The following is a 26,327-nucleotide window of genomic DNA, read 5'->3' on the forward strand; positions in this document are numbered from 1 at the left end:
TTTTTTTTTTTATTATTATTAAACAGTAGTTGTGATTCAGAGTGACTTTAGAATAAATGCAAAGTGCTGAAACAGTAGAGGATGAATTCTCTGATGATGATTATGATTTGCTTCTGCTCTCTTCATATAAAAACTTTTCAACACTCTCCTTTATGTTGTTTCTGTAGTTTCTATGTGAGCTTTCTAAAGGTGAAACCAGTGGAATTATCTTGTAATCATGTGTGTTTATGGAAATGTAAATATTATAAATATTAGGTTTTCTATTTGATTTCAATTTTATCTCAGTCTGTCACCTAAACTTGGGTTGAAGAAAATGCTCATACATCATGAATGAGGAAGATTAGGTGGTTTTCTTGAATCTGTGACTATCAGAAGAATCGGTGGTCTACCGGTGTGACGATTCTCATCCATGCCTGAAATGAGTCTTGCCGGGCAGAGGTTCGCGTTGGGTCTGCTGAATAACTTTCCTCCTGGACTCCTGACTTGTAAAATTACAACTTGTGGGGCTTTTCTAATGTCCTGAATAAAACAAAAAAGTGCGTTTATGTGTGAGTCCCGTTTGCTTCGTTCACATAGGAATAGAGTTGGTTATTCATACAAGGAGATATGTCTAAGTTAAGGAAAAGTGTGGGTATTTTCTTTTAAATGACCAACTTAGTCCCTTCAACTATTTCAGACTGAGCAAGAGTTCATGTACTTATCAACCCATTTATCTGCTTAGTCAGCTACTGGGAACATACAGATGTACCGGATTTTCCAGACTATAAGTCACACTTTTTTTCATAGGTTAGCTGTCCCTGTGACTTATACTCCAAACAAACATACACATCAAAATATATATATAATTTCACAGACAGCAACAAGAGGGAACTCTAGACTTACGCACCGATGTCTCCGACATCTTAACCAAATTTAAACGGAACACATGAACTCAGAAAGAGAACTGAGAACAACTGAACGGCCCCCAAAAGAAAATCATATTCCACAGACGACAAGCTAGTAGTAAAAATTTCCAGCTAGAAGGTTTGGAGTTAATGAGAAACTTGTTAGATAGTGGCGTGAAGCAGACTCTTACTGTGGTGAAGAAAACAAAAAAGCTCAAAGTTCGATGTCCACAGCTCGAGGAACGAGTTCCCCAGTGGGTGTTTCAACAACGTGCTGCGGGTAGTTGGTGCGGTTACGTCTCCACATGGAGTTTTTCAGAAGTGACACAGAGGACAAAGAATTCAATGGATTTAGTAGGGGTGGGCAAATCGAATCGAAAAATCAAAAATCTGGATTTTTTTGTTTCACAATTTTAAAATCTTTTTTTTTTTTGTTTAAAAAAAACTTGGTTTTTTTTTTAATGAAATAAAATTAATCTACCCCAAAGTTTTTGTCATTTTTATTGGTTTTATTGATCTTTTTACTCGTCTTCTTGGGCATTATAGCAGCAGAATGATGGTCTGGCTACGGTGTTGTTTTCTCCTCACTGAAATCAAGAAAAATTTCTCCCAAAATAAAAAGTTTTGTAAATTCTTTTTGGTTTTTAATCCACGAAAATCAGAAATATCAAAGAATTTTTAGAATCGCAATTTAAATCGAATCAACACCCAAAAAATCGAATCGGGACAAAAGCATATCGTCACAGCCCTAGGATTTAGTGATGTGCAGTGAGACACTTATTTTGTTCTTTAGGCTATAGTTAGGTAAAACTGTAACGTTACATAAACACTGGACACCTTTTCTGTTCATGTTTATTTTTCGTGTATCTGAATAACCTTCATAACCTCCAAGATGACGTAATGTCTGTTTTTGGTCAAGTAGTTTGCAAAATAAATTACCTGTAAAAAATGCAACTTCTGTATGTTTTTTCCGACCTAATTTTGTATGTTTGGCCAATAGTGTGACTAATACTCTCGAGTGACTTATTGTCTGGAAAATATGGTAAATGGTTATCCTGTGAAGAATGTAAATAGTGATTTTCAGACTCAGGCAGCCTTTCTGAGATCAGAAATGTCACAAAATGACAACATTCTGACTTTTTAAAAGATATTTTCAGGAAGTTCTGAAAGTTTCAACAGCAGAAAAAGCGACCTGAATGCTGCAAGTTTGCAGAATTACAGCAGTAATAACCGTCAGAGTGATGAATTGTTTAACCATTTCACATTTCAGGTTTTCTCATCAGCTTTTGTCCTTCAGAACAACGATTTGATCAAATGAATCAGTCTTATGGAAAACATCACGAAACTAATGAAAGTCCCGTTTGCAATTACTTCCACAGCTACCGGCTCTCAGAAAGATCAGAATCATTTATCTTTCAGCAGGAAATTCTTATTATCTCTTTTGGGTTTCTATTGTGCGTTTCCATGACTGTCATCAAGTTTTGTGATTCTTGCTTCTATCGGGCTTGTTTGTTTACACCAAATGGCTTTCTGCTGCGGTCAGATACTGTGGATACTCCGTTTGTCTTTGTCTGATAACACCGCGGGAAGAAATATTCTGCAGACGGATTTCTCTCCAGGTCGCTGCTGCATTTAATGGGATGATTGAGATGACTCCCCTGTGGGAGGACATGAACCACAGCTCCCAGGAACCTTTACATCTGTTGTCTGTAAACTCCAGAAAAGTGAAAATACGACGTTAAGTGGCTGGAAGTGTCAGCATAGAGGCTCACCTACCAATAATGTCTCCAGCCTAAGAAGATAAAGTCTAATCCATATTCATTTCTGTCATTTCATCTCTTACTTTTCACTCTCATATTTAACTGATGTGAAGATGTGAAGTGATCTCTTTTATACCTTTGGTACTGAATGGAAATAATCTGTTTCTTAAAACAGCTCAGTGGATTCTTTTATTCGGAGGTCGGTCTAAGCAAACCTCGATCCTGTTCAGCCTGTTTGGATATAGATAAGCCGTCTGTGCTTTTCCCCCTGCTTGGCCAGATTACTGCAGGTTGTCGTGTGTTCGTGTGACTGCTTTGCACGCGGTGATCTGAACCTGCACAGTTCTGTGAAGCGTTCAAGGACCTCCCACATCCTTTAGGGTTTAACCTCTTCTGTGACAACATAGTTGTCCAACAACACAAACTCTTTTTTTAGGATTTTGTAGCAGTTTTGCAGACTGCAGCCCACATGCTAGATGAACAAATAACATCAAGAACATTAAGCCCTTTTGTAAAACAGCTGTGACCAAATGAAATCACAACAGCAACACCTCAGGTGTGAAGTGACTTTATCTGGTGAGGACTGTCCTGTCCCAGAGGACGCAACGCAGAGCGCTGAGAGAGGAAAGCAGATTTATTCTCCCTTTTTTCCTCCTCTTGTTTTTAGATCATTCTTAAGTGTTTTTCCTTTCGGACAAATGCATTTATGCGGGAAAGATACTCTGCCTCCTGCAAGGAAGGTTTTTGCAGTTGCAAGGTTCATTTACATTTTCCTGCAGCAAATAAAATGATGGAAAAAAACACCTGTTGATCGAGGACTTCCATAGCTAAACATTAATCCCAGTAATGTGCAGAGAATATCACCAGAGGATGAACCGTAGTGATGCTTGTCTTCTTTTCAGCTTTATGTGACTAAAACGGCTCTTTTTTCTACCAAGTTGATTCTGTAGAAACACAGCAAAGGAGGGAGGTTGCATGTGGATCGTTATTATAACGCTCAAACGGCAGGTATTTCACACCGGAGTAAGCTGTTTTCTAGGCATCGATTGTCCTCATGTCTCCACACTCTCTTGCACATTTACACCTCAGGAAGTGGACTAGTAATGGGAAAAAGACAGCGTGGCATGAGGCAGAGATCCATTTGATTGATGGGCTTTTAGCTCCTTCAAGATGATTGAGGATTGCTTCATGACGGGGAGATAGAGACATATTTCCAGTTTGGCTCCAGTTCTGTGTGTCACAGAGGAGGAGACAGGCAGGAGGTTTGGGATATCTGGCTGAGATGACACAGAACATTAAGCCGCTTACGGTGGGGATCACCGATAGCGATGATAATGACAAGAGTCCTGACACCAACCCAGATTGAATCTGACGTTCTTTATGCATTCAGCATAAATCCTTAGTAAAATCATTTGCTCCTCTTTTTATGAATTAAGAACAAAAATAGAAGAAAAGATTAAAATTATGAGATTAAGATTTAATGATTCCCATCAGGAAATGAGGTCACTGCAGTTACAAGACTTGGTCACAAAAGGAAAACGACAAGAGGTTAGATCAAGCATTTGAAGGGTGCAGGAGGAAGTGGATGAAGGTGTTTGGCTTCTTATTTAAACGTTCAGCTGATGATGATGATGATGATGATGCTTTCTACAGACAGAGTCAGCAAATAGTCAGTAGCCTTCGTCTTGCCTGGATAAACAATCAGCATTGATATCAATACATCAATCAATACTTGTTACAGAGAAATAATAAATAATATCAGTTAAAAAAAAAAGCCTAGTTTGTAAAACTTGATAATTTAGTGCAGAATATTGGCACATGATAACCCACCAGATTCCCAGAGCTCTCTGGTGCCATTAACCTGTCCCAAACCAAGGGAACTCATGATCCCAGGAGATTTGCAGCCGGATGTGCCGACAGTTTGGTCCAGTTTATGTAGTTAACATCTCTGTATACTTCAGCTGCAGGACATGCACTGCATAGAAAATATATATTTGGAAAAAGGCAGAATATTAATAAGTCAGTGAAAAATAATGTAATGCGTCGGAAAAGAGCCTGAAGCAGCAGCTCTTATCAGCATAAGTCAAATCTGGAAACGTGCGCAGGTGCACGCACGGATCTTAATTTCTCTTGGTTCATGAAACTGATGGTATCTAAATGCAGCTGCATGAATGTGACTCAGGTCGGTTTGCAAGAAAAAAAAAAGATGAAACAATGTTAAATACAGCAAAACAGTTCAATACAAACTACAAGGTAATCTCTAACTACCATAAAAAAAGATCTTCAGGACGTTTCCTGCCTCATATTTCCATGTCTGCATGTGATCCAGTCTCTTTCTGGAACAGCCTGGGAATATTTAAACTTTCTCTTCAAGGCGATGTGAGTTTATCTTTATAGCAGATTTTATGCAGAAGACAATTCAAGCACTTTAAACAAAACTTAAGAAATATGACAGAAGTTACAAATAAAATATATAAAAGTAGCAAAAGGCAGCAAGAAAGATCAACAATCCCAATAAATTAACATGATGAGATGCTTGATAAGTTAAATTACCTGGCAGTTTTAATGCACAGCTGCATGAGAAAAGGGTTTTTAAACTGGATTTAAAATGTAGAAGAACTTTTTCAGTGACTGTAACAAATCTTTTCCAAATTTGCCGCGGTACCTGCGCGAGTCGTAAAACCTCATGGTTTGGGTTTGAATGTAAAACCAAAAGTCCTTATCTCCTTACTTTTAACCATTTAACTGTTGTTTGTATATTGTTAACTCTTAAATGAAGTATTTGTTGAAAAACATCTTGCAAATATAAAATGTTCCTTTTTTCCCTTTTCTTTTAACAGTAAAAGCTTAAAGACTGCAGTGAATCTGAGAAAACAACAATTATTTTGTTGGATTTTTTTATACATCACTTTCATCGTTCGTCTCGTACGGTGGCTGGGAAGTGAAAAAAAAAACCAAATTTAAAAAAAAAACATCAAAATTAAAAAACATTACATTTTGAAATAAAAATCACAATATAAAAAACTAATTTCAATTTCAAAAATTCCCTTTTTTGGAAACAAATATACTATTATTATACTATACTAATAATATTGTTTCCTAAAAAGGATTTTCTTTTTAAATTTAAATTTGTTTTTTAAAATTGAAATTTGTTTTTATATTGTGAATTTGTTTTCAAAATGTAATGTTGTTTTTTAATTTTGAAATGTGTTTTTTGAAACTTTAACTTGTTTTGCACTTTCCAGCCACTGTAGTGTCGACTCTCTGCTGCTAAATGGTTTCTGTGATTCCACAGTTTCAATATTCCTCAAATGATGAAACAGCTACTGATCTAATATTACTTTGTGTTTGTAAATGTTCAGAAATGTCCTCTCTGAATCAGGCGTCTTTGCCTTGGGTCTTATCTTTGTACATGTCCGTACCAGATGTCAGCACGCTGCTCACCAGATTAGCTGCTGAGGCCTTTAATCCTCATTCAGGCTGCAGGTTGTGATGGAATCCCTGTAGGGCTGACCTGGAATTATGAAACCTGCCCTGGTGATGTGGATGGCAGCTTGCTGCAGAGATGGACATGTAACAAAGGTTGGAAGCTTCTGGCTCACTGTGGGGCTCAGCTGGAGTTTTCTAAGATCAGAAGGTTTGTCTTTTTGTTTCGGCTCGTGTAAAGTGGAGAAGTCTAGCTGTTGTTTATCCCCGTGCAGCACACACTGGTTGAAAGAAAAAGCAGAGTTGTTTTCAGAGAAGAATCCTGCCTCGAGGCTGTGTGGTCATAACCCAGGTCCGACAAGCACTTGTGAATGTTTAGATCTTGTGGTTCTGTTGGTTTCCTCGGATCAGGATCTGCATGGTTGAGTGGGATGAAAGTCAGCTGAGTTTGAGTCACTACAACTTGCAGAGGGTGCTAGTTGGATTTCACACGCAGCCATCATGCACCACAGACGGATCAATTCTGAGTTCTGCCTTTTGTCTTCCTCAACTTTATGTTATTAAGTAACATTTTAAAATATATACATTTAATTTAAATTGTTCACATCTAGAGCACAAAGCATCGGCCGACACACATCTGGGTGCAGCTTGAAATAAAATCACGACTCCTTTGCATCAAAGTGATCCGAGGCGGTTTAAGCGTCTGATGAGTGTGCTTCCTGATCGCCTCCCCTCTGAGGTTATCTTGGTACATGCTAGTGAGAGGAGACCCAGGACCTGCTGGGGGATTATTTTCCTCAGGAGGAGCTGGAGAGTGTTGCTGGGGAGAGGGACGTGTCGGTCTTCCTTCAAGAGGACCTCAGTTAATTGGTAGAACAAAGTGATGGATGGATATTCCTTCAGCCCACTCTAAGGCAGCTCAGGCATCAGGTCTGAATCCTCCAACATGACCGTGGTAAAACTACGCTGCAAAATCTATTCCAAACATTTTATTCTGCAGAAAAGCATCATTAAATCTGACTGATTTCTGTTTCAACAGCTGTAAGAAACAGCCAAATAGAAAAGACGCACTAAAGACCAAATGGCTGAAAACATTCAGTTACATGTGACTAAACTGTCATCCAGTTTATACGAACAAAGGTTTTTTTATTTGCATCATATCAATACTTAATGTGGCCGATCTCTATCAGACCTCGCATGTTGGGTGTGTTTTAATGGTGTCTGTTTGTTAAATGCTCCTTTTTTAACAGCTTTACGTGAACTTTCTCAGTTCAGATTAGCAGGGAAACACTGATTTTCATCCATATTTAGAGATGAAGAAAACAAATCTGAGACGGTGGTTGTTAAGAAGACGAGGCTGAGAGAAAACGACATCCGGAGGGTTTCTTTGTTTTCTTTGCGGCCAGGATTAAACTGTAAACCAAGCAAAAGTTTTCCCCTCGGCAATGACAAAATGACGTACGAGACGTGGTGACGCAGCCCAGCTGGAAGTATTTCCTTCCCTCCGTCTCCGTACGATGAGCTGCGTCCAGCAGCAAGTGCAGGATGTGTGTTAGAGCCCTAAAACGCCTGCAGAGTTAGATTTTTAATGTTGTGATGTTCGTATATCTTCAGTACAACCAGGATGGACCGTTTGAGGGAAGAACTGTATTAAGAAACATGAATAAATAAAATGACCAAAGCACATCCTGCTTGTTAACCTGCTACACATGCAGCGAGCCAAGCAGCTGAACATACGCGGCTTTGCTCGTATTGCTTCATACTGTATGAAGACTGAACACCAGGTTGTCTCTGAGCTTTTCAAAGATCATTCCCTTCATGTTTCTGATTTTCTCTTGTTCTTTATTCACACTGGATTATGATTTATTGTTTGCAAGTAAACCACGTGCAATTTCTTTATGTCTTTATATCTGGAGGATTAGTGCAAAAAGGGGGAGAATCATTACATGTGGATGTCAAGCTTTGATCATGCTCATATCTGGAATTTCTAATGTCAGATAAAGCACATCTTTATCCATGCTTTCATCTATTTACATGACTACTTTTCTTTTTACTTGTGAGCAAACACAACCTTTCCAGACTTTGGTTAATTCAACATGCTGCTGCCACGTTCCTCACTAATCCTAACAAAGAGTTTATTTAACCCCCAGTTTTGGCTTTATTAGCCCACGCTGGTGTCCTGCTTCAGAAAACATTTGAAGATTTTATTCCCTTTTAAGTCCTGGTCAGAACTGGTCTCTGAGAGTATGAATATTTATCCTCGTATGAGCCTATAACCCAAGTGTGGATTAAAGTCTTCTGAATCATTTTTCTCCCCAGTAAATTCCGTATTCATGCCCTGATGTCGAGTTTGAGAAATTAAACCTTCTTATTTGCTTTCCAGTGTTCACATCAGACAAATACATTCTGAATACCATTAGAAGGCTAAATACAGGTAATACGGCTGATTTTTTCGATGCAGTAAATGAGAGTGATGATTTCACCGTGTTCTCGCAGCCTCTTTGTTTATCCACCTCTCTGCCAAGTGAAAAGACTGATTAGATTCACATGATTGATTTAGAGGCTATAAATTGGCATCGGGTAAAGCCTTGTACTCTTATACGCCTCCTGGGCTCGGCACCAAGCACACTCTACCGAAGTTTATGTTTCAGCCGTGGAAGAAAATGCCTTCACTGAGAGTTTTAGTATTCGCCCCACACCCTCGCTCTGCCTCAGTCTCATACTGGAAGAATTACAATAACAGACATTAACAAACGATGGTTCGCTGTCTGTCTACGATCTACTGTACTCTGTTAACATACTGGAAAGTGACTAAATGTTATAATAAAAGAATAAGCGGATAAGTGTTTAACCTCTTCATTGCCAGTTATGGACGAATGTAAGTCAGTAACAAAACTTAAATGAAAACTATATGAATCCAGGAAGCAATAACTTTCATCTGGATGGTAGACTTGGTTGGTTAGATCTGATCATAGATTCATATAAAAGATTTCTGAAGTCATTCACCAAATGAAAAATGTGAAGAGGCGGGTGAGAGAAATGCTGGGATGTTGTTCTCATACCAGACATGCAGACTTGCCTTTTACATTATGAATAAATGAATCCTTGTCTGTCTGAGGGGCTCTCAGAAACAGACATCTACGTTTGTTTAATAAGATGAGGAAATTAAATCCGGTCTGGGATCTATATTAATCCCTCCTTGTGTCACCTTCATTCTTATTGTTTGTGTTTCTCCTGGACGATTTAACTTTTTTTTTTTGTCTTTCTCAGTTCTGTTACTTCTGGTTTTCATTCTTTAATAATAAAAAAAAACTTTATTTATATTTTCACTTTAATGTGAAACCCTTTTGTCTCCATGTAGCGCTGACGAGAGGTTCGATGCGACGTTTCATACCAATGTGTTGGTCAACGCCTCAGGAGCCTGCCAGTACCTCCCACCAGGTGCGTTATTCCCCGCTTCTCTCTCGCTGTCAAACATCTTTTCTTTGGTTTTTCTTCACAAGTTCTGTCAAGTTGGTCATTCTGAATGGTCATCTGGGTTTCCGTAGCTTTTAAATCCACCTAGACCAGTATGACTGTTCCTTTCACAAAGAGCACAGATGTAAACATCGCCAGATGTTTTCACAGTTCTGGGTGACAGATGTGTCGGCGGTCCCAAAAGATCCAACAGTTTAGAAAATACTCAAAGCAGCCAGTGTAACACCAGAAAACACGCCGTTATAAATTTTCACTGAGGTCACAGTTAAACCCAGTTATCAAACTATCAACGGATTAGGGAAGTGAATAAATATGAGGTTTTATGATTGTATAAAAATGCTGCTAAATGGAAAATTGCACTATAACACTTACATTTTGTTATTTATAATAATTGCAAGATGGTGTGGTGGTTTGCACCGCAGCATGAAGGTTGCTGGTTGGAACAGGGTTTGGACGTCGGCCTTTCTGTGTGGAGTTTGCATGTTCTCCGTGTGTATGTGTGGGTTTTCTGTGTGTACTGTGACTTCCTCCTACAGTCCAAAGACATGCATGTTAGGTTAAAGGGGTGCTATTATGGTATTTCAAGTTTTCTGAGCTTTCTACAGTGTTGAATCCTCATCAGACATGTGAACGGCACTGTTTTTTATCACCTAAACGCATGTTTGAGTTTGAGTTTGAGTTCCAGCACTCTCTCCATTCGGTTTCCATCGCGACGAAAAACGCGTCGTTTTAGAGAGTTTTTTCTACTTGGAAATCCTTGTGACGTCCCGGGGGATAAGGTTCGGTGATTGGTTACCTTCTACTGGTTAACAAGGGCATGTACAAATACATCAGGCGGGTGGAAAACATCGGATAAAGTGATTTCCAACGATGGCTGGTGAGTTTACCAAAGAGAGACATCCTGCTGCATTCGTTGCTGTGGGTTGCTGTTTTCCACTTCGTTTTCAGGCTCTGATTCAGGTTCCAACACATGTATGCTATGTGTTGACATGGTATTTTTTTTTTTTTAATTGAGTTCATATTAGCCTAATCCTTCTGTTTATGAGATGTTACAAGGACGGCGAAAGCAGGTGCGGTGCGCGCTCCTGATGTAGTGCAGTGGCGGGAGGCGGGGCTTAATGCGGAAGAGTCTCAATCCACTCGTTTTGCCCGCAGGCTGATCTGACAGCCTACGGAGAGGGTCGGTCTGAAGTAAATAAAGCGATTTGTGACAATAACTCGACCAATCCCAGCCCTTCTGGGCTCAGAAATAAAAATAAATTAGCCTGAAATGCACATAATAGTTCCACTTTAACGGATCCCTTTCTCCTGAGGAGTGAATGTGAGTGTGAATACGTGTTTGGGTCTCCGTTGTCGGCCCTGCGATGAACCGGCAAGCAGACCAGAGTGAACCCTGCCTCTCGCCTGATGATTGCTGGGATATGTCACCCTAAATTGGACAAAACAGTAAAGATAATATAATGATTATAATTGAATAATAATTCTTTGGCAGGAATATAAAGTATCAAAGTGCAATACCGTCTCACTAAATCTCTTCTCAGGTATCCTTAAAAGTACCTGCTACATCGATGTCCGGTGGTTCCCATTCGATGTGCAGAAGTGTGACCTGAAGTTTGGCTCCTGGACCCATAATGGCTGGCTGCTGGACCTTCAGATGATGGATGTTGACATCTCCACTTACATACCCAACGGAGAATGGGACCTTGTTGGTAAGATGAAGAGACAAATAAAGACCTTTCTGCATATTATAGCAATAAACCAACAGTGTTTGATAGTTGTACATCCCTCTGAGGTTAAATGAAAGTTGTCCTTTTAAAAGAGATGAAGTAGTTTTGTTTTAAACAAAACTATTTCTGCTTTTTTGCAGAAAAACAAATGTGAACGAACCTGCATGATGTAACATGGAGTAAGATGAGGTTTGAAGGTTGATTCATCCTCTACATATCAGACTGAAAGCAAATGATGCTGAGAGACTGGATTTTCAGCTCATTGTTGTTCATGTGTTTCTCTAAGGACTGAAACAGTGAGTCAGTGTTACGGACTCGAGACACTGCAGCAGCTCCAGCTTCCACCAAAGTTTAATCAGTAGTGCTTCAGGTGGTCTGGGGGGAATCGCCTCTTTTATGTGCATCGAATTCAAAACTTTAGTAAATAAACAATTTTCTTGAATGGAAAAGTTGAGAGTAGATAAACATCCCAAAATAATCTTAGTTAAGCTTTTGACGACTGTCTGAGAGATTAATTTCAGATGTTGACATTTAAACAGGATGAGAAAGGATGGAAGATCAAAAGTAAAACCTTTTTCTCAACATGCATGAAGACTAAAAGAATTTCTAGTTGCAGGGACTTTTTCAAGAAGCTAAAAGGTTCCTTCCTGCAGCGCTCGGACGAATATGTCCGCTGACATGTGAGAAAACTTTTCCTGTCATTGTTCTCTGTTGGAAGTGAACCCACTGCTGAATGTTTTATCCACCTGCATTCACATCAAATCTTGTATCTTCCAGTAGCACCATGCGTACATGTCAGTGTTTGACCAGGATGAGAAGGAAAATAGCTTGATTTGCCATATTAAGTATTATTTTCAGGGATTAATTAAGCAATTTTTTTAAAATTAATATAATTTAATTTTATCATCGGTTTCAGTCTTCTTTAATTCAGTTTGTTTCTCATCCCTGATAGAAAGTATGAAACTATCACAAACTAGAAATTTCACAGATTTTACAGACATTAACAACAATTTCTTCAGTTCATGGTAAAGTTTCTGCCAATTTCAGAGAATAAATTTCTAGAAAATACAGTAGGATCAATAACTGCTAGTCCATCTCCAGGGGTGTAAAAATATCTTCCCCACATCTCCATTACTTTCTAACATTTTAGTTACTGCAGTGAAAACAGAAGTTTGACTCGCCGAAGGTTTCCAGCTTGAGTCTTTTTAAAACAACTTTCCATTTCAGCGTGCATTAGCATGCAGTCTGCATCCAGATGAAGTTTGGACACATGTCTGAAATGTCCAATAAAACACCAAACACACCTGGAGGTCGTTGGGCTTGAACTGTGAGTGGATCTCAAGCAGGTGTAAAGGTTACACATGCAAGACTAAAATCATTATAATAAAGGTTAAAGTGTTCGTCCGATGCCTTTCCTTCACATCATCTTCTTTCTCCATGTGATGAACTCGCGTCATCTCTTACACAATTTTCGCTGTTAGTCAAAGGCCAACAGAAAACTCACAGACACAGACGTAGTTATGAAGTGAGTGCACCCAGCTGGCCTGAGGAGTACAGAGGAGGGGGGGGGTTGGGTTTGTATGAGGTGACAGCTGGCCTAGGGATGGTTCACTTAATTCAGGCCAGCCAGGCGGCAAGCTGGCCAAGAACACACACTGTCCTGGTGTCTCAGAACATACCCATGCCCATGCAGAAGTACACACACACACACACACACACACACACACACACACACACACACACACACACACACACACACACACACACACAGAAAATGTAGATGATGCATCTGCAAGTCTGCAATCCATCAAATTAATAGGTGGCTAACAAAGGCTATTTCTCTTCAGCGTCTAGGTGACACAGTTTAAATGAAAGGAAATTGGAGCCATACGATTCATTTAAATTCAGACTCCACAAGAGTGTGTGGGTTGTGTGGGAGGGGAGTGTGTGCGCAGACAGAAAGGGGAGTGTGTATGCAGACAGACAGACAAGTGTGTATGCAGACAGACAGCAGAGTGTGTATGCAGACAGACAGCAGAGTGTGTATGCAGACAGACAGACGAGTGTGTATGCAGACAGACAGACAAGTGTGTATGCAGACAGACAGCAGAGTGTGTATGCAGACAGACAGACGAGTGTGTATGCAGACAGACAGCAGAGTGTGTATGCAGACAGACAGACGAGTGTGTATGCAGACAGACAGCAGAGTGTGTATGCAGACAGACAGCAGAATGTGTATGCAGACAGACAGACGAGTGTGTATGCAGACAGACAGACGAGTGTGTATGCAGACAGACAGCAGAGTGTGTATGCAGACAGACAGACGAGTGTGTATGCAGACAGACAGCAGAGTGTGTATGCAGACAGACAGCAGAATGTGTATGCAGACAGACAGACGAGTGTGTATGCAGACAGACAGACGAGTGTGTATGCAGACAGACAGCAGAGTGTGTATGCAGACAGACAGCAGAGTGTGTATGCAGACAGACAGATGAGTGTGTATGCAGACAGACAGCAGAGTGTGTATGCAGACAGACAGACGAGTGTGTATGCAGACAGACAGACGAGTGTGTATGCAGACAGACAGCAGAGTGTGTATGCAGACAGACAGACGAGTGTGTATGCAGACAGACAGCAGAGTGTGTATGCAGACAGACAGCAGAATGTGTATGCAGACAGACAGACGAGTGTGTATGCAGACAGACAGCAGAGTGTGTATGCAGACAGACAGCAGAGTGTGCATGCAGACAGACAGACGAGTATGTATGCAGACAGACAGACGAGTGTGCATGCAGACAGACAGACGAGTGTGTATGCAGACAGACAGCAGAGTGTGCATGCAGACAGACAGACGAGTATGTATGCAGACAGACAGACGAGTGTGCATGCAGACAGACAGACGAGTGTGTATGCAGACAGACAGACGAGTGTGTATGCAGACAGACGGCAGAGTGTGTATGCAGACAGACAGACGAGTGTGTATGCAGACAGACAGCAGAGTGTGTATGCAGACAGACAGACGAGTGTGCATGCAGACAGACAGACGAGTGTGTATGCAGACAGACAGCAGAGTGTGTATGCAGACAGACAGATGAGTGTGTATGCAGACAGACAGCAGAGTGTGTATGCAGACAGACAGATGAGTGTGTATGCAGACAGACAGCAGAGTGTGTATGCAGACAGACAGACGAGTGTGTATGCAGACAGACAGCAGAGTGTGTATGCAGACAGACAGCAGAATGTGTATGCAGACAGACAGACGAGTGTGTATGCAGACAGACAGACGAGTGTGTATGCAGACAGACAGCAGAGTGTGTATGCAGACAGACAGACGAGTGTGTATGCAGACAGACAGCAGAGTGTGCATGCAGACAGACAGACGAGTGTGTATGCAGACAGACAGCAGAGTGTGTATGCAGACAGACAGACGAGTGTGTATGCAGACAGACAGCAGAGTGTGTATGCAGACAGACAGCAGAATGTGTATGCAGACAGACAGACGAGTGTGTATGCAGACAGACAGCAGAGTGTGTATGCAGACAGACAGCCGAGTGTGCATGCAGACAGACAGACGAGTATGTATGCAGACAGACAGACGAGTGTGCATGCAGACAGACAGACGAGTGTGTATGCAGACAGACAGACGAGTGTGTATGCAGACAGACAGCAGAGTGTGTATGCAGACAGACAGACGAGTGTGTATGCAGACAGACAGCAGAGTGTGTATGCAGACAGACAGACGAGTGTGTATGCAGACAGACAGCAGAGTGTGTATGCAGACAGACAGCAGAGTGTGTATGCAGACAGACAGCAGAGTGTGTATGCAGACAGACAGCAGAGTGTGTATGCAGACAGACAGACGAGTGTGCATGCAGACAGACAGACGAGTGTGCATGCAGACAGACAGACGAGTGTGCATGCAGACAGACAGAGGAGTGTGTATGCAAAGAGACAGGCGAGTGTGTATGCAGACAGACAGCAGAGTGTGTATGCAGACAGAAAGGGGAGTGTGTATGCAAAGAGACAGACGAGTGTGCATGCAGACAGACAGCAGAGTGTGTATGCAGACAGACAGACGAGTGTGCATGCAGACAGACAGACGAGTGTGCATGCAGACAGACAGACGAGTGTGCATGCAGACAGACAGCAGAGTGTGTATGCAGACAGAAAGGGGAGTGTGTATGCAAAGAGACAGACGAGTGTGCATGCAGACAGACAGCAGAGTGTGTATGCAGACAGACAGACAGACGAGTGTGCATGCAGACAGACAGACGAGTGTGCATGCAGACAGACAGACGAGTGTGCATGCAGACAGACAGACGAGTGTGTATGCAAAGAGACAGGCGAGTGTGTATGCAGACAGACAGCAGAGTGTGTATGCAGACAGAAAGGGGAGTGTGTATGCAAAGAGACAGGCGAGTGTGCATGCAGACAGACAGACGAGTGTGTATGCAGACAGACAGACGAGTGTGTATGCAGACAGACAGACGAGTGTGTATGCAGACAGACAGCAGAGTGTGTATGCAGACAGACAGACGAGTGTGTATGCAGACAGACAGCAGAGTGTGTATGCAGACAGACAGCAGAGTGTGTATGCAGACAGACAGACGAGTGTGCATGCAGACAGACAGCAGAGTGTGTATGCAGACAGACAGACGAGTGTGCATGCAGACAGACAGACGAGTGTGCATGCAGACAGACAGACGAGTGTGCATGCAGACAGACAGACGAGTGTGCATGCAGACAGACAGCAGAGTGTGTATGCAGACAGAAAGGGGAGTGTGTATGCAAAGAGACAGACGAGTGTGCATGCAGACAGACAGACGAGTGTGCATGCAGACAGACAGACAGACGAGTGTGCATGCAGACAGACAGACGAGTGTGCATGCAGACAGACAGACGAGTGTGCATGCAGACAGACAGACGAGTGTGTATGCAAAGAGACAGGCGAGTGTGTATGCAGACAGACAGAGGAGTGTGTATGCAGAGAGACAGGCGAGTGTGCATGCAGACAGACAGACGAGTGTGCATGCAGACAGACAGACGAGTGTGTATGCAAAGAGACAGGCGAGTGTGTATGCAGACAGACAGACGAGTGTGCATGCAGACAGACAGACGAGTGTGTATGCAGACAGACAGCAGAGTGTGTATGCAAAGAGACAGGAGAGTGTGCATGCAGACAGTAAGAGGAGTGTGTACGCAGACAGACATGTGTCAAATGATTCCCTATAGTAGTACACACCAAAATTAATTGTATATATAGATTGTGTTGCTGATGTGGTCATAACCATAGACTGTATAAAAAGAGATTGGCGGAGCCTCTGTGACGTCACCCATAGGTTTCTGAAGAGCGGAAGTGAAGCTCGGTGGGCGGTTCCTACCATCGCCATCTTGGTAGGGGCATGCGCGTCATCTCACCCAGAAAATACAAATATAGGCAAAGAGGTGGAGATGAGAGGGGGGCTGTGAGCCTCATGGTGGGTGATTGACATCGAACGAACTCCGAGCTTTCGGTAGCTAAGAGCTAACCGAGCTAACCCGGAGATAACAGGAGCTAACCAGCTAATGGAGGTAAGCGGGTTAAAGTTAAGTCACGTTGTTAACCGGCTAAAAACCATGGTTGTTCAACGTTCTTCTTACTTGAAGTGGGAGATCAGTATCTGTCAATCAAAAGGACACGCCCCTAAATATGCTTCGAGATTAAATTACTTTTAAACTGGCGAGTTGGAGTGAAAATTCACTCCCCCCACAGTTGTCATGAAGATAAACCTGACCGATTAACCGAAAATGGATTTTGAACCAAACATGTTTATTTCTGCTGTGAAGTTGGTCTTTTTAACATGGGAGTCTATGGGGATTTGCTCTGTTTTGCAGCCCCTAGTGGATGAAGGGGAAACTGCAGTTTTATGCACTTCCGCATAGGCTTCACTTTTAACCGCCGGAGGCTCCGTCCGTCTTTCATATACGGTCTATGGTCATAACACAGTCTCACTGTTTTAAAGCAAATAATGTAAAAAAGAACAGAGTTGATGTGGATGGATAAAAACTCACAATCCATAATCAAATCTGGACAACCTTAGGTTGATTTTCTCACCACTAATTGTTGACTGCAAGCCACAACAATCCCCTTATCTCTGATTAACACACATATAGACCTGCTGGATTGTGATTTCAGTACAGAAAAGCCATGAACATGACTTGTAAATCCACATTGTAGTAATTATTAAATTAATCAAAGCCACACTATAATCATTTTACGATACAGTGGCTCTAGTTCAGACACACACCTTATTATACCTATCTCCCATGACCAGGACAAGGTCATACAGTAATGTTTTCTGCTGATCTGATAAGAGGCAGATTAGTTACATAAGTGTGAATATACGGAGAGCAAACAGAAGCTGAAGTGCATGAAGGATAAGCAAATGGTTCAGGATTGCTTTTGGATGTGTACCACTGAAACTCCTGAAGTGGAAATTTAAAGTTTAATGGCTACAAAGTTCAGACTTTAGATTTAGTTTCCATCAGCTTTGTTTCTTTAAAACTTTCAACTTGTTTTGAATGCAGGTCAGTGTGATGGACGTTCAGTTTGTCTTTAATATCTTTATCCATGAGGCGATCACAGAAAGAGAAAGATAAACTCCACACATAAGCACTACTTCAAATCTAAACCAACTGAATTATGATGACCATTTGATACAAACAAGAACATTTGTCCACATGTATAAAATGCAGTGTTTATGATGGAAATGCTCTACTTTGCCCATTCCTTTGTCTGTAAGGCTGCAAACACAAAACACAATGAAAACATGAAACGCATGAAAACAAATCATGTGTTTTGCTTTTTGTACCCTTTACTCTTGAAGTGTGACAACATACGTTTCTGATCTTAAAAGATTGTGTTTCTGACTCATTTTCATGCCACACTGGCATTGCTTATTTACATCAAGGCAGAGAAACTTCACTTGACAATGTTTTTTTTCACCGATTGCATCACATGCAGCATGATGGATTCCTCAAAGAAACTCAAGAGGACATCAGAGACAGCAACGTAAAGAAACAGACAGTACGGCAGAAAAGACATCGAACTGGCTTTTGTGGTTGCAGAGCGCTCAGAGAAGAAACAAGATGCAGTCAGCCTTCATTCGAGGGCACAAACATCTGCTAAAGTTAGTAGTGAGCTGGCTATGTAGGTTCATGCTCAACCCCTACCAACTGCAACTGAAACAAAAAAGAAAACTGGAAGGTCACTGGACAGTAACTGGATGGAGCTTGAAGCTTTATGAAGGTAGTTTTGTACCATCTTGGAGGCTAATGTCTGAGTCACTAAGCTTTTACATTTTTTAACACAGATGGAAAGAAGTGCAATCCCTCAAAAACAACACAGTAGCTTCAGACATGACATGTGCTTTGATCAAATGCTGATTATAGTTAAAAGTTAGTTTGAGCTGACAACTAAATTTATCACAAAGAGCCCAAAGTATGAAAAACCATAAATGTCAGAAGAGAAAAGGAGGTTAAAGCAGCTTTTCTGGACAAGTTTCATGACTTAAACTTTTTCAAACAGCTCATTGTCCACTTTAATGTGTCTTTTTCCCAGCGAAGCAAAGTTAAGTGACCAACAACAGAAGGAAACATCAGGAACACTCCACAACGCAGATATTTGTGATACTGCCCCCTGTTGGCAGAAAAGGACATTTGCCCCCAAAACAGAGAGCTTCTCTAAGGCAGGGATCCCTGGTCCTGGTCCTCGAGGACCGGTGTCCCGCAGGTTTTCCCCGCTGCACCACACCTGATTCATATTAATGTGTATTTAGCAGACATGTGCAGAGCTTGTCTGAGTCTGAGTCAGGTGTGTTCCAGCAGGAATTCTTGGGAAACCTGCAGGACACCGGTCCTTGAGGACCAGGATTGGGGATCCCTGCTCTAAGGCAAATGTCCTACAATTCCCTACATGGTGCCCTATATGGTGGTCACTCCATCTGACGATGTCCGAATGTCCAGAGAGAAAAAAGTAGTGCAGTCAAAATTACCCACAATGCATCTTGAAAAGTCGTGAACATCGATGGTCACTAGATGGGTCAATATAAACTACAAAGCATTGCAGGCAGGAAATCAAAAAAGTGGAAATGACACAAATGTCAAAGCAAGTTAAAAAAAAAAAACTATAGTTTATTCATTGTATATCCTTATTTGTTGAATAAATATGCAACAAAGAAAGATAAAATAAAATATAAGAAGATAAAATAATTTCAGTTTGGACTAGATTTGGAACAGCGCACAGTCGTTGCCGTGGTGATAGTTGGCAGTCAGATCTGCGACGAGGAGAAAATAGCTAGCTTCGTGTCTGAACTGCCAAAAGACTGAGTTCGTAGATTTAGCAGACAGAGTAAATAAGGGGTTAGAGGGCAGTGTGGACATTCTGACACAGCATGTGTGTGCATAACACACCTTCCCCTCTCTCGCCAGCGTCCCAGCACGATGAAATTATCCCAGTACAACCTGTCCAAGATTTAGACAACAACATACATGTGACATAAACAGGATCAGCCAGACAAAGGGAACAGCAGCCACGAAAGCAGCGCACCTTTTTATGCAAAATGAGGAAAATGAGGGAGGATGGGTGGGTGTTAAAAAAAGAAGAAATATCTCTACGTGTCACCTAAATGGGGGGAACGATAAAGATGCAACAAAAAACACACCTCTAAAAGAAAAGCACATATTCAGACAGTTACAACATAAGGAAACAAATGGGAGGGAGGGGGATGTCGGTGGGGTCTCCCAGACAGCCAAGTGCGGTCTCAGCCAACCGGCGCATCCATCCAACTCACCGTCTGTGAGTGGAGGGAGGGCAAGGTCTGGAGAAGGCAGTGACAGATAGGACAGTGTGTCTGCGACAGTGAGTGTGTGCGAGTGTGTGCGTTCAGTGAGTGAGTCTGTGAACTATCCCCCAGTTTGTCTCTGCCACTTGTTGATGTAAACGTGGTCTTAAGAGCTGAGAAAAAGTGGGAGGGGGGGGGTAGGGTCCTACCTCCTTACATGGAAATTTCAACATTATATCTAAGTAATATACATATTTTGAATATTTTACATAAAGACAGTATAAAAGCCTGTAACAATCATGTGAGCGGCAATCTGTCCAGGATGCCCCCTGCTCCTTGTCTACTAGCTGCTCGTACAGGGTCCAGCCCTCGTGACTGGAATAAGCATTTATAGAAAACAGATGGATAGAAAGGATGCAACATATCTGGAGCCTTTAACATTTAAAAATTTTTGTTTTTTGGTAATTTTGGAAAATTTAATGTAAAATAAAATCTATGGATATAACTATCTGGAAAGAAAAGAAGAAGCTTTGCAGCGATTCTGAATCCCTGAGCGCAAAGTTGAACCTATATAGCAAAACTTTGGGCTGTAGACTGACAAGGCTTTATACAGTCAGAGAGACAGATTCCCAAATGGTAACTTATTTATGCTGTTTATGCAGAATATAGATGAACATATGAAGGGAGATTATGTGCAGGGCAGCGGAGCACATTGGTACAACCTGCAAGAAACATCCACAACCTTTTAAACAAACTGCTGAGTTGATATCCATACAGATGCTCAGTCACAGATGTACTGAGGAGAAAAGTAGCAACAATATTTCTCTTCTGTGATCTGAGTGTTTGTAATCTAACTCACTTTTTCTTTTCAGATTGCATGTCTCTCATATCTATTTAGGTTGTATTTCTACTGTTGATGGATATATCTCTAAGAACAGGCTCATTCCACAACTAATGTGCACTTCTAGTAAGACTAGGGACTTCTAGGGACTGCCACTGAACCGCACTGAATAATTCAGCCTTTCTTACGTCTGACTGACACCTTTACACTCTTCATTTGTCTCTCAGGTGTACCGGCAAGGCGCAATGAGCTGTACTACGAATGCTGTAAGGAGCCTTACCCTGACGTTACGTTCACAGTCACTATGCGCCGCAGGACTTTGTATTATGGCCTCAACCTGCTCATCCCGTGCGTGCTCATCTCTGGCCTGGCCTTGCTGGTCTTCCTGCTCCCTGCTGACTCTGGAGAAAAGATCTCACTGGGTACAGAGAAACACTCACATCAGCACATCCCTGCAGAACGAAAAAACAGTGTCAGACTAAAACAGAAAAACAAAGACTTGAGCAAACATTTTCCCTGCTTCAGCCCAACAGATCCAGTGCTAAACCATTTATTTGTAATTTTGCTATGCTAATGCTGACATTAAGGCTGGGTGGTTTAGCATTCATGTTGGATTCTGTTCAACAGCAGATGAATGAAAGAGCCGTCCTAAATACAGCAAAGATAATCACCTGGACCTGAAAATGCCAGCTTGTTTCAAAATGCCAACATTTGAGAAACAGGTCATCGTAAACATAAAAGAATCCCTCGAAAATAAATATGCAGCTTTTTTAATCTATGTCAAAGTAAAAAAAGCTGCGTTCATTGTGAGTTCTCTAAAGAGGACAGTAGACAAGTGCTGACAGAGTTTCTCTTTGTTTTTCTCTCTCTGCAGGCATAACAGTGCTCCTGTCTCTGACAGTGTTCATGCTGCTGGTGGCAGAGATCATGCCTGCCACTTCAGACTCCGTTCCTCTGATTGGTAAGACATTATCTGCCCTTCATTATTATTCATTTTGGAGACTTTGAAAGTGACTAAAAGGGAAGAAAGACAACTAATTTTGTATTAGTAGCAAGTGTCTTTCCTTAAGGAGCCGTAGCCGTAGGCGCCATCTCAGCAAGCTGGACAGCGCCACAGGGCGGGTGGGTGGTGGGTCAATGTGGAGAACAAGGCTAGTAGAATCAGAGCAGTCAGCCATGATTGGAGGGTAACAAAGACATTTATAAAGCGGTTTATGGCAGAAGTTGTTTTTTTCCTACTCACTCACTGCCGGATGTGTTGTGACTGGAACAAAGGTGCAGAGATGTAGGAGGCATCATGTTATAGAGACCAACAGCATTACACGGCGTAACACCGCGCTGAAACAGGAAAGAGTAAAAAGACTCAGTAGGTTAAGAGATCTGAGTGAGGGCTGCAGACAGAGTTGACACAAACCTGCAAAGTTACCTTCATGAGGTTTGATGGAGCAACACGATGCAGATGAAGCAAAGCCAACAGACTTTCATAAAGCTGTTTGTTTCTGTGGGCATTTCCTGTCTTTCATCAGGAGCGTTATTGTTGTTTGAAAGCAAGATTTCTTATTTTCACGCTCCTCCCTGCTTTCTCCCTTCGAGCCCAGAAGGCGGTGATGATTTGCTCGGTCAGCATTTATCTTGTAATCTGTTGGTTGAAGAATGTTTGACTGACAGCTCGTTCAGAGAGAGAAATAAATATTCACAAGTTATGAGAGCGCAGATGATGTGTCAGAATGTGAGGAAAGAGACTAATCTTGAGCGCAGGAAAGTTGAAACTTTAACACTAAACTGGAAAAGAAAGAACAATATATTTATATATTTGAGCATATAAACAATAAAATATGTCTTCAAATCAAACAACTGCATTCTTGATTAAAGACAGGGACCCCCCACCCCCCACCCCACCACCACCACCATCAGGGTCCTGCAGTCCCACCTGCATCACATAGTGTAAATAAAATGCACATTGTAGTCATGTAGAAAAACACCCCGGTACTCTTCTACATGACTCCGAGCATTTCTGCGTCTCGTGGCTTCCACTCTATCATGCATGTGCATGTGTGTTGGCTGGACTGTAGATTACGAAACAAAACATCCAGTCATCCTCCTCTCAAGCCGTGGGCTGTTCAGACCTGAGATTTGTTGACATGGATAAATTCCACTCTGACTCACGGACTGAATGACTGACTCGGCCATAATGCAGTTCTGCCAAGTGACTCAGCTTAGTTCTCATGTTTCTCACCAGGAAGCTGCAGGATGGTTGCAGTAAAATTAAACATGATATTTGTTTCCATCCCTCCGCAGCGCAGTACTTTGCCAGCACCATGATGATTGTGGGCCTGTCTGTGGTGGTAACAGTCCTCGTTCTTCAGTTCCACCATCATGATCCCCGCGGAGGAAAGATGCCTAAATGGGTGAGATAACCATTTGTAAATGGAAAACCGAGCATGAATAAAACATTAAAGTCTGATAAATGGAATACAGTTTAGTGATTAAAGCCAAGCAGATCAGCTCTACTTATTGATCATCAAAGTCCTGAAATAACCAAGAACTGCTTGTTTTAACTGCATTAGCTCCGTTTCACAGCTTTAAATTGCAACTTTAGTGTAATTAAAGTAGATCTGGACGGTGATTTATCCTCGTCTGGTTGGGAGAAAAACAAGGCTTTGGAAGTGGAATTATGTTGCACTTTAATCGTTCATGATACAGTGCATCCTCAACAGCAGTCACGTAGCAGTCATGGATGAACATTAAAATCAGATTAAAACCCACAAGCAATACTTTTCACATTTTCACATTAAAACTATTGTTTCTGACTTGTTTGATGGTACATATTTATAACGCACATTTCTGGAGCCATCATTACCCAGCAGCACCCTCAGGCTGAGAAAGTCCACCTCACAACGGTTTTCTTTCTGGCCCTGAGCATCATGTTACAAACCAGCAAATGCTACAAACTCACTGGCTGTTTTGGATGCACAGTATTACTGATTCAGGAAAGAATCAGGACCCTGCTGCAACTCTGCTGCTGCAAACCAGTGGGTAATTAACAGACTGGTGCAGTTGGATGTCAAGCTCTGCAGGAGTCTGCTAAGAAAGTCTGATGTAAGTCAGCAGCAGGGAAACTCCCAACACTTGTAGGACTGTGGCCCTCGAGGACCAGAGTTGCCCACCCCTGGTCTAGGGACTCACTTTCAGACTCATTTTCAGGGCGGGACAAACAAGTGTGGAGTCAACCTATCAGAAAAATGGCGGACATGTAAAGCAGCAGTCTACAATGTCCAGAAGTGTTCAATAGAGCGAACGCAACAGAAGAAAATACACATGGCGTGCAGTACAGAAGACATAAATGACCAGTGTCGTTTTCGCTGTAAAAACCTGAGGCTACATGGGGTTATTGGCAACACAGTGTTGCTTTTTGAACCTAATCGTAAGTCAGAAACAGAAAAAAGAAAGGAACTCCCGCTACGTCCGTGGACCATCTTGAATGCTTTGAAGAATACGTGGTGATGCAAGGCAAGAGTCTCCTCAGATCAACCAATCAGAGTGGCTGGTTTGTTTCAGACCGATGTGAATCTCTGTGAGGCGGAGGGACTCCAGATTGAGTCGCTCTGTAGTGATTATGTAGAGCACTCCAGTCTGGCGTGCCAGGCTAGCTAGTTTGGGCACTGTTTTATAGTATTAGAAAGAATAACATTTGAATGTTCTTACATCCTTTTTCCCACTTCTTTGTTCCAACTATGCTCCTTTCAACCAGGTCCGAGTCATTCTCCTGAACTGGTGCGCTTGGTTCCTCCGCATGAAGAAGCCTGGAGAGGAAAGCAAATCAGCTGTGAACTCAAGCAGCCCTCTGACCTACAAATACTCTCACTCTTCTCCCCATCATACCAGCACCAGCAGCATTCAAATGAACACCATACCAGGGCAGGCCTCCGCACAGTCGACCACAACCAATGGCAGCATGAACCTGTTCTTTGGTTACCACTCGATGGGCACAGACAACCCAGCTTTTCCACCCGGCACTGATTCAAGTTTGACGGTTTTTGGCGGTGGAAGTGGAGGAGGAAACCACCACAACGGCACCTCCCAGCACGACATCCACTCTGACCAGACACGGACTTTGCTGTTGGAGCAGGTTCCGGAGATCTCACGGATCCTGGAGGAGGTGCAGTACATTGCGAGGCGCTTCCGGGAGCAGGACGAGGGGGAGGAAATCTGCAGCGAGTGGAAATTTGCAGCGGCGGTTGTAGATCGGTTATGTCTGGTGGCCTTCTCCCTTTTCTCCATCATCTGCACCTTTGCTATACTCATGTCAGCTCCAAATTTCATTGAGGCGGTGTCCAAAGACTTTACATAAGGTGGATCTTCTCCCCCCCTCAGAGGCAACGTTACAGCAGCAGTAAAGAATCCGATCATGATTACATCTGTTCCATATGAGGACACTCCCCATGACAAGGTGAAGCCTCAGTAAAACCTTTGTACATCAGACCTCTCCTTCTGTCTTTACATATCTGTGAGTTGGAGTGATCTGTTTTTTTCTCTATAAGGTGTCTCTCTTGGCTAACACCACACAAACAGTACGCCACATTAAAAACTGAGGCTACATGCTGAAGTTGATGATGTAGAAATGCAGTCTTTATTTCCACACCTGATGCACTGTGTCATCTATCACCAGTCTGGCTTCGTGTCATCAGAACAGCCTCTTCAGACCTTCCTGTTTTTCATGTTACTATCTGCTACTTTTTCTTTAAAAATGTCTTTCATTGTTTAATATTGTACAGTCAAGAAACCGTGTTTTTTTTTTTTTTTTCAGGCCTGAACTGTAGTATCATTTTTTTCTTAAAGATCCTGAATAAATGCACATTTTACAACATAATTTAATTAAGATGAGAAAAAAATGTTATTTTGGCTGTAAATTATTATTCAGTTATTAATTGTGTACATAGTCTGAGGAAATTGTGACACTCCTGTTAAATCCAGCATTTGAGAAGACTTAGTTTCTCTGGTTAAATTTCCAATCCCTCAAGATGTTCTGTTAATACCCGTTAAATTAGTTTTGACTTCTCTATCACGTCTCTCTCTTTTTCAGATATTTAGCAGTTGGATTTCTCCATTTTTACACCCCTTTGCCTTTAAAATCATTGTATTTTCTGGCCTTCCTTAAACCTCAGTTCACTAGCCATAAATGCGGTGAGAAGAGAGCTTTACCAGCAACTGTAGAACTCATACTTAACTGTGACATTTACAGTTTTGCTCTTTCCGAGTGAGTTTATTAAACTGTGATGTAAATCTAGAGGGGCTCTTACGTTTTTTATTTCCTCCAGCTGTTTTGTTGTTACAGGAAGTGTTGTGCTTCTTTAAAAAGACTCTAAAAGTGACCTAAATTCACACTGCAC

At 41.9% G+C, this 26,327-nt stretch overlaps 1 protein-coding gene across 1 annotated transcript in view; it reads left to right on the forward strand.

The window, feature by feature from the left end:
- LOC306772582 (neuronal acetylcholine receptor subunit alpha-7-like) overlaps positions 1-25,288 on the forward strand; it is a gene marked incomplete at both ends in the record, with an annotated part of 67,502 nt that extends 42,214 nt beyond the window's left edge. The window contains 6 exons of the mRNA XM_079262128.1: positions 9,432-9,511; positions 11,089-11,256; positions 21,165-21,359; positions 21,812-21,898; positions 23,236-23,345; positions 24,689-25,288. Coding sequence (XP_079118254.1) covers positions 9,432-9,511; positions 11,089-11,256; positions 21,165-21,359; positions 21,812-21,898; positions 23,236-23,345; positions 24,689-25,288 — 1,240 coding nt within the window. The remainder of the gene's footprint in view (positions 1-9,431; positions 9,512-11,088; positions 11,257-21,164; positions 21,360-21,811; positions 21,899-23,235; positions 23,346-24,688) is intronic.
- Between the last annotated feature and the right edge of the window lie 1,039 nt (positions 25,289-26,327).

Source organism: Telmatherina bonti (assembly GCF_933228915.1).
Source record: "Telmatherina bonti genome assembly, chromosome: 3".
Classification (NCBI taxonomy): Eukaryota; Metazoa; Chordata; class Actinopteri; order Atheriniformes; family Telmatherinidae; genus Telmatherina; species Telmatherina bonti.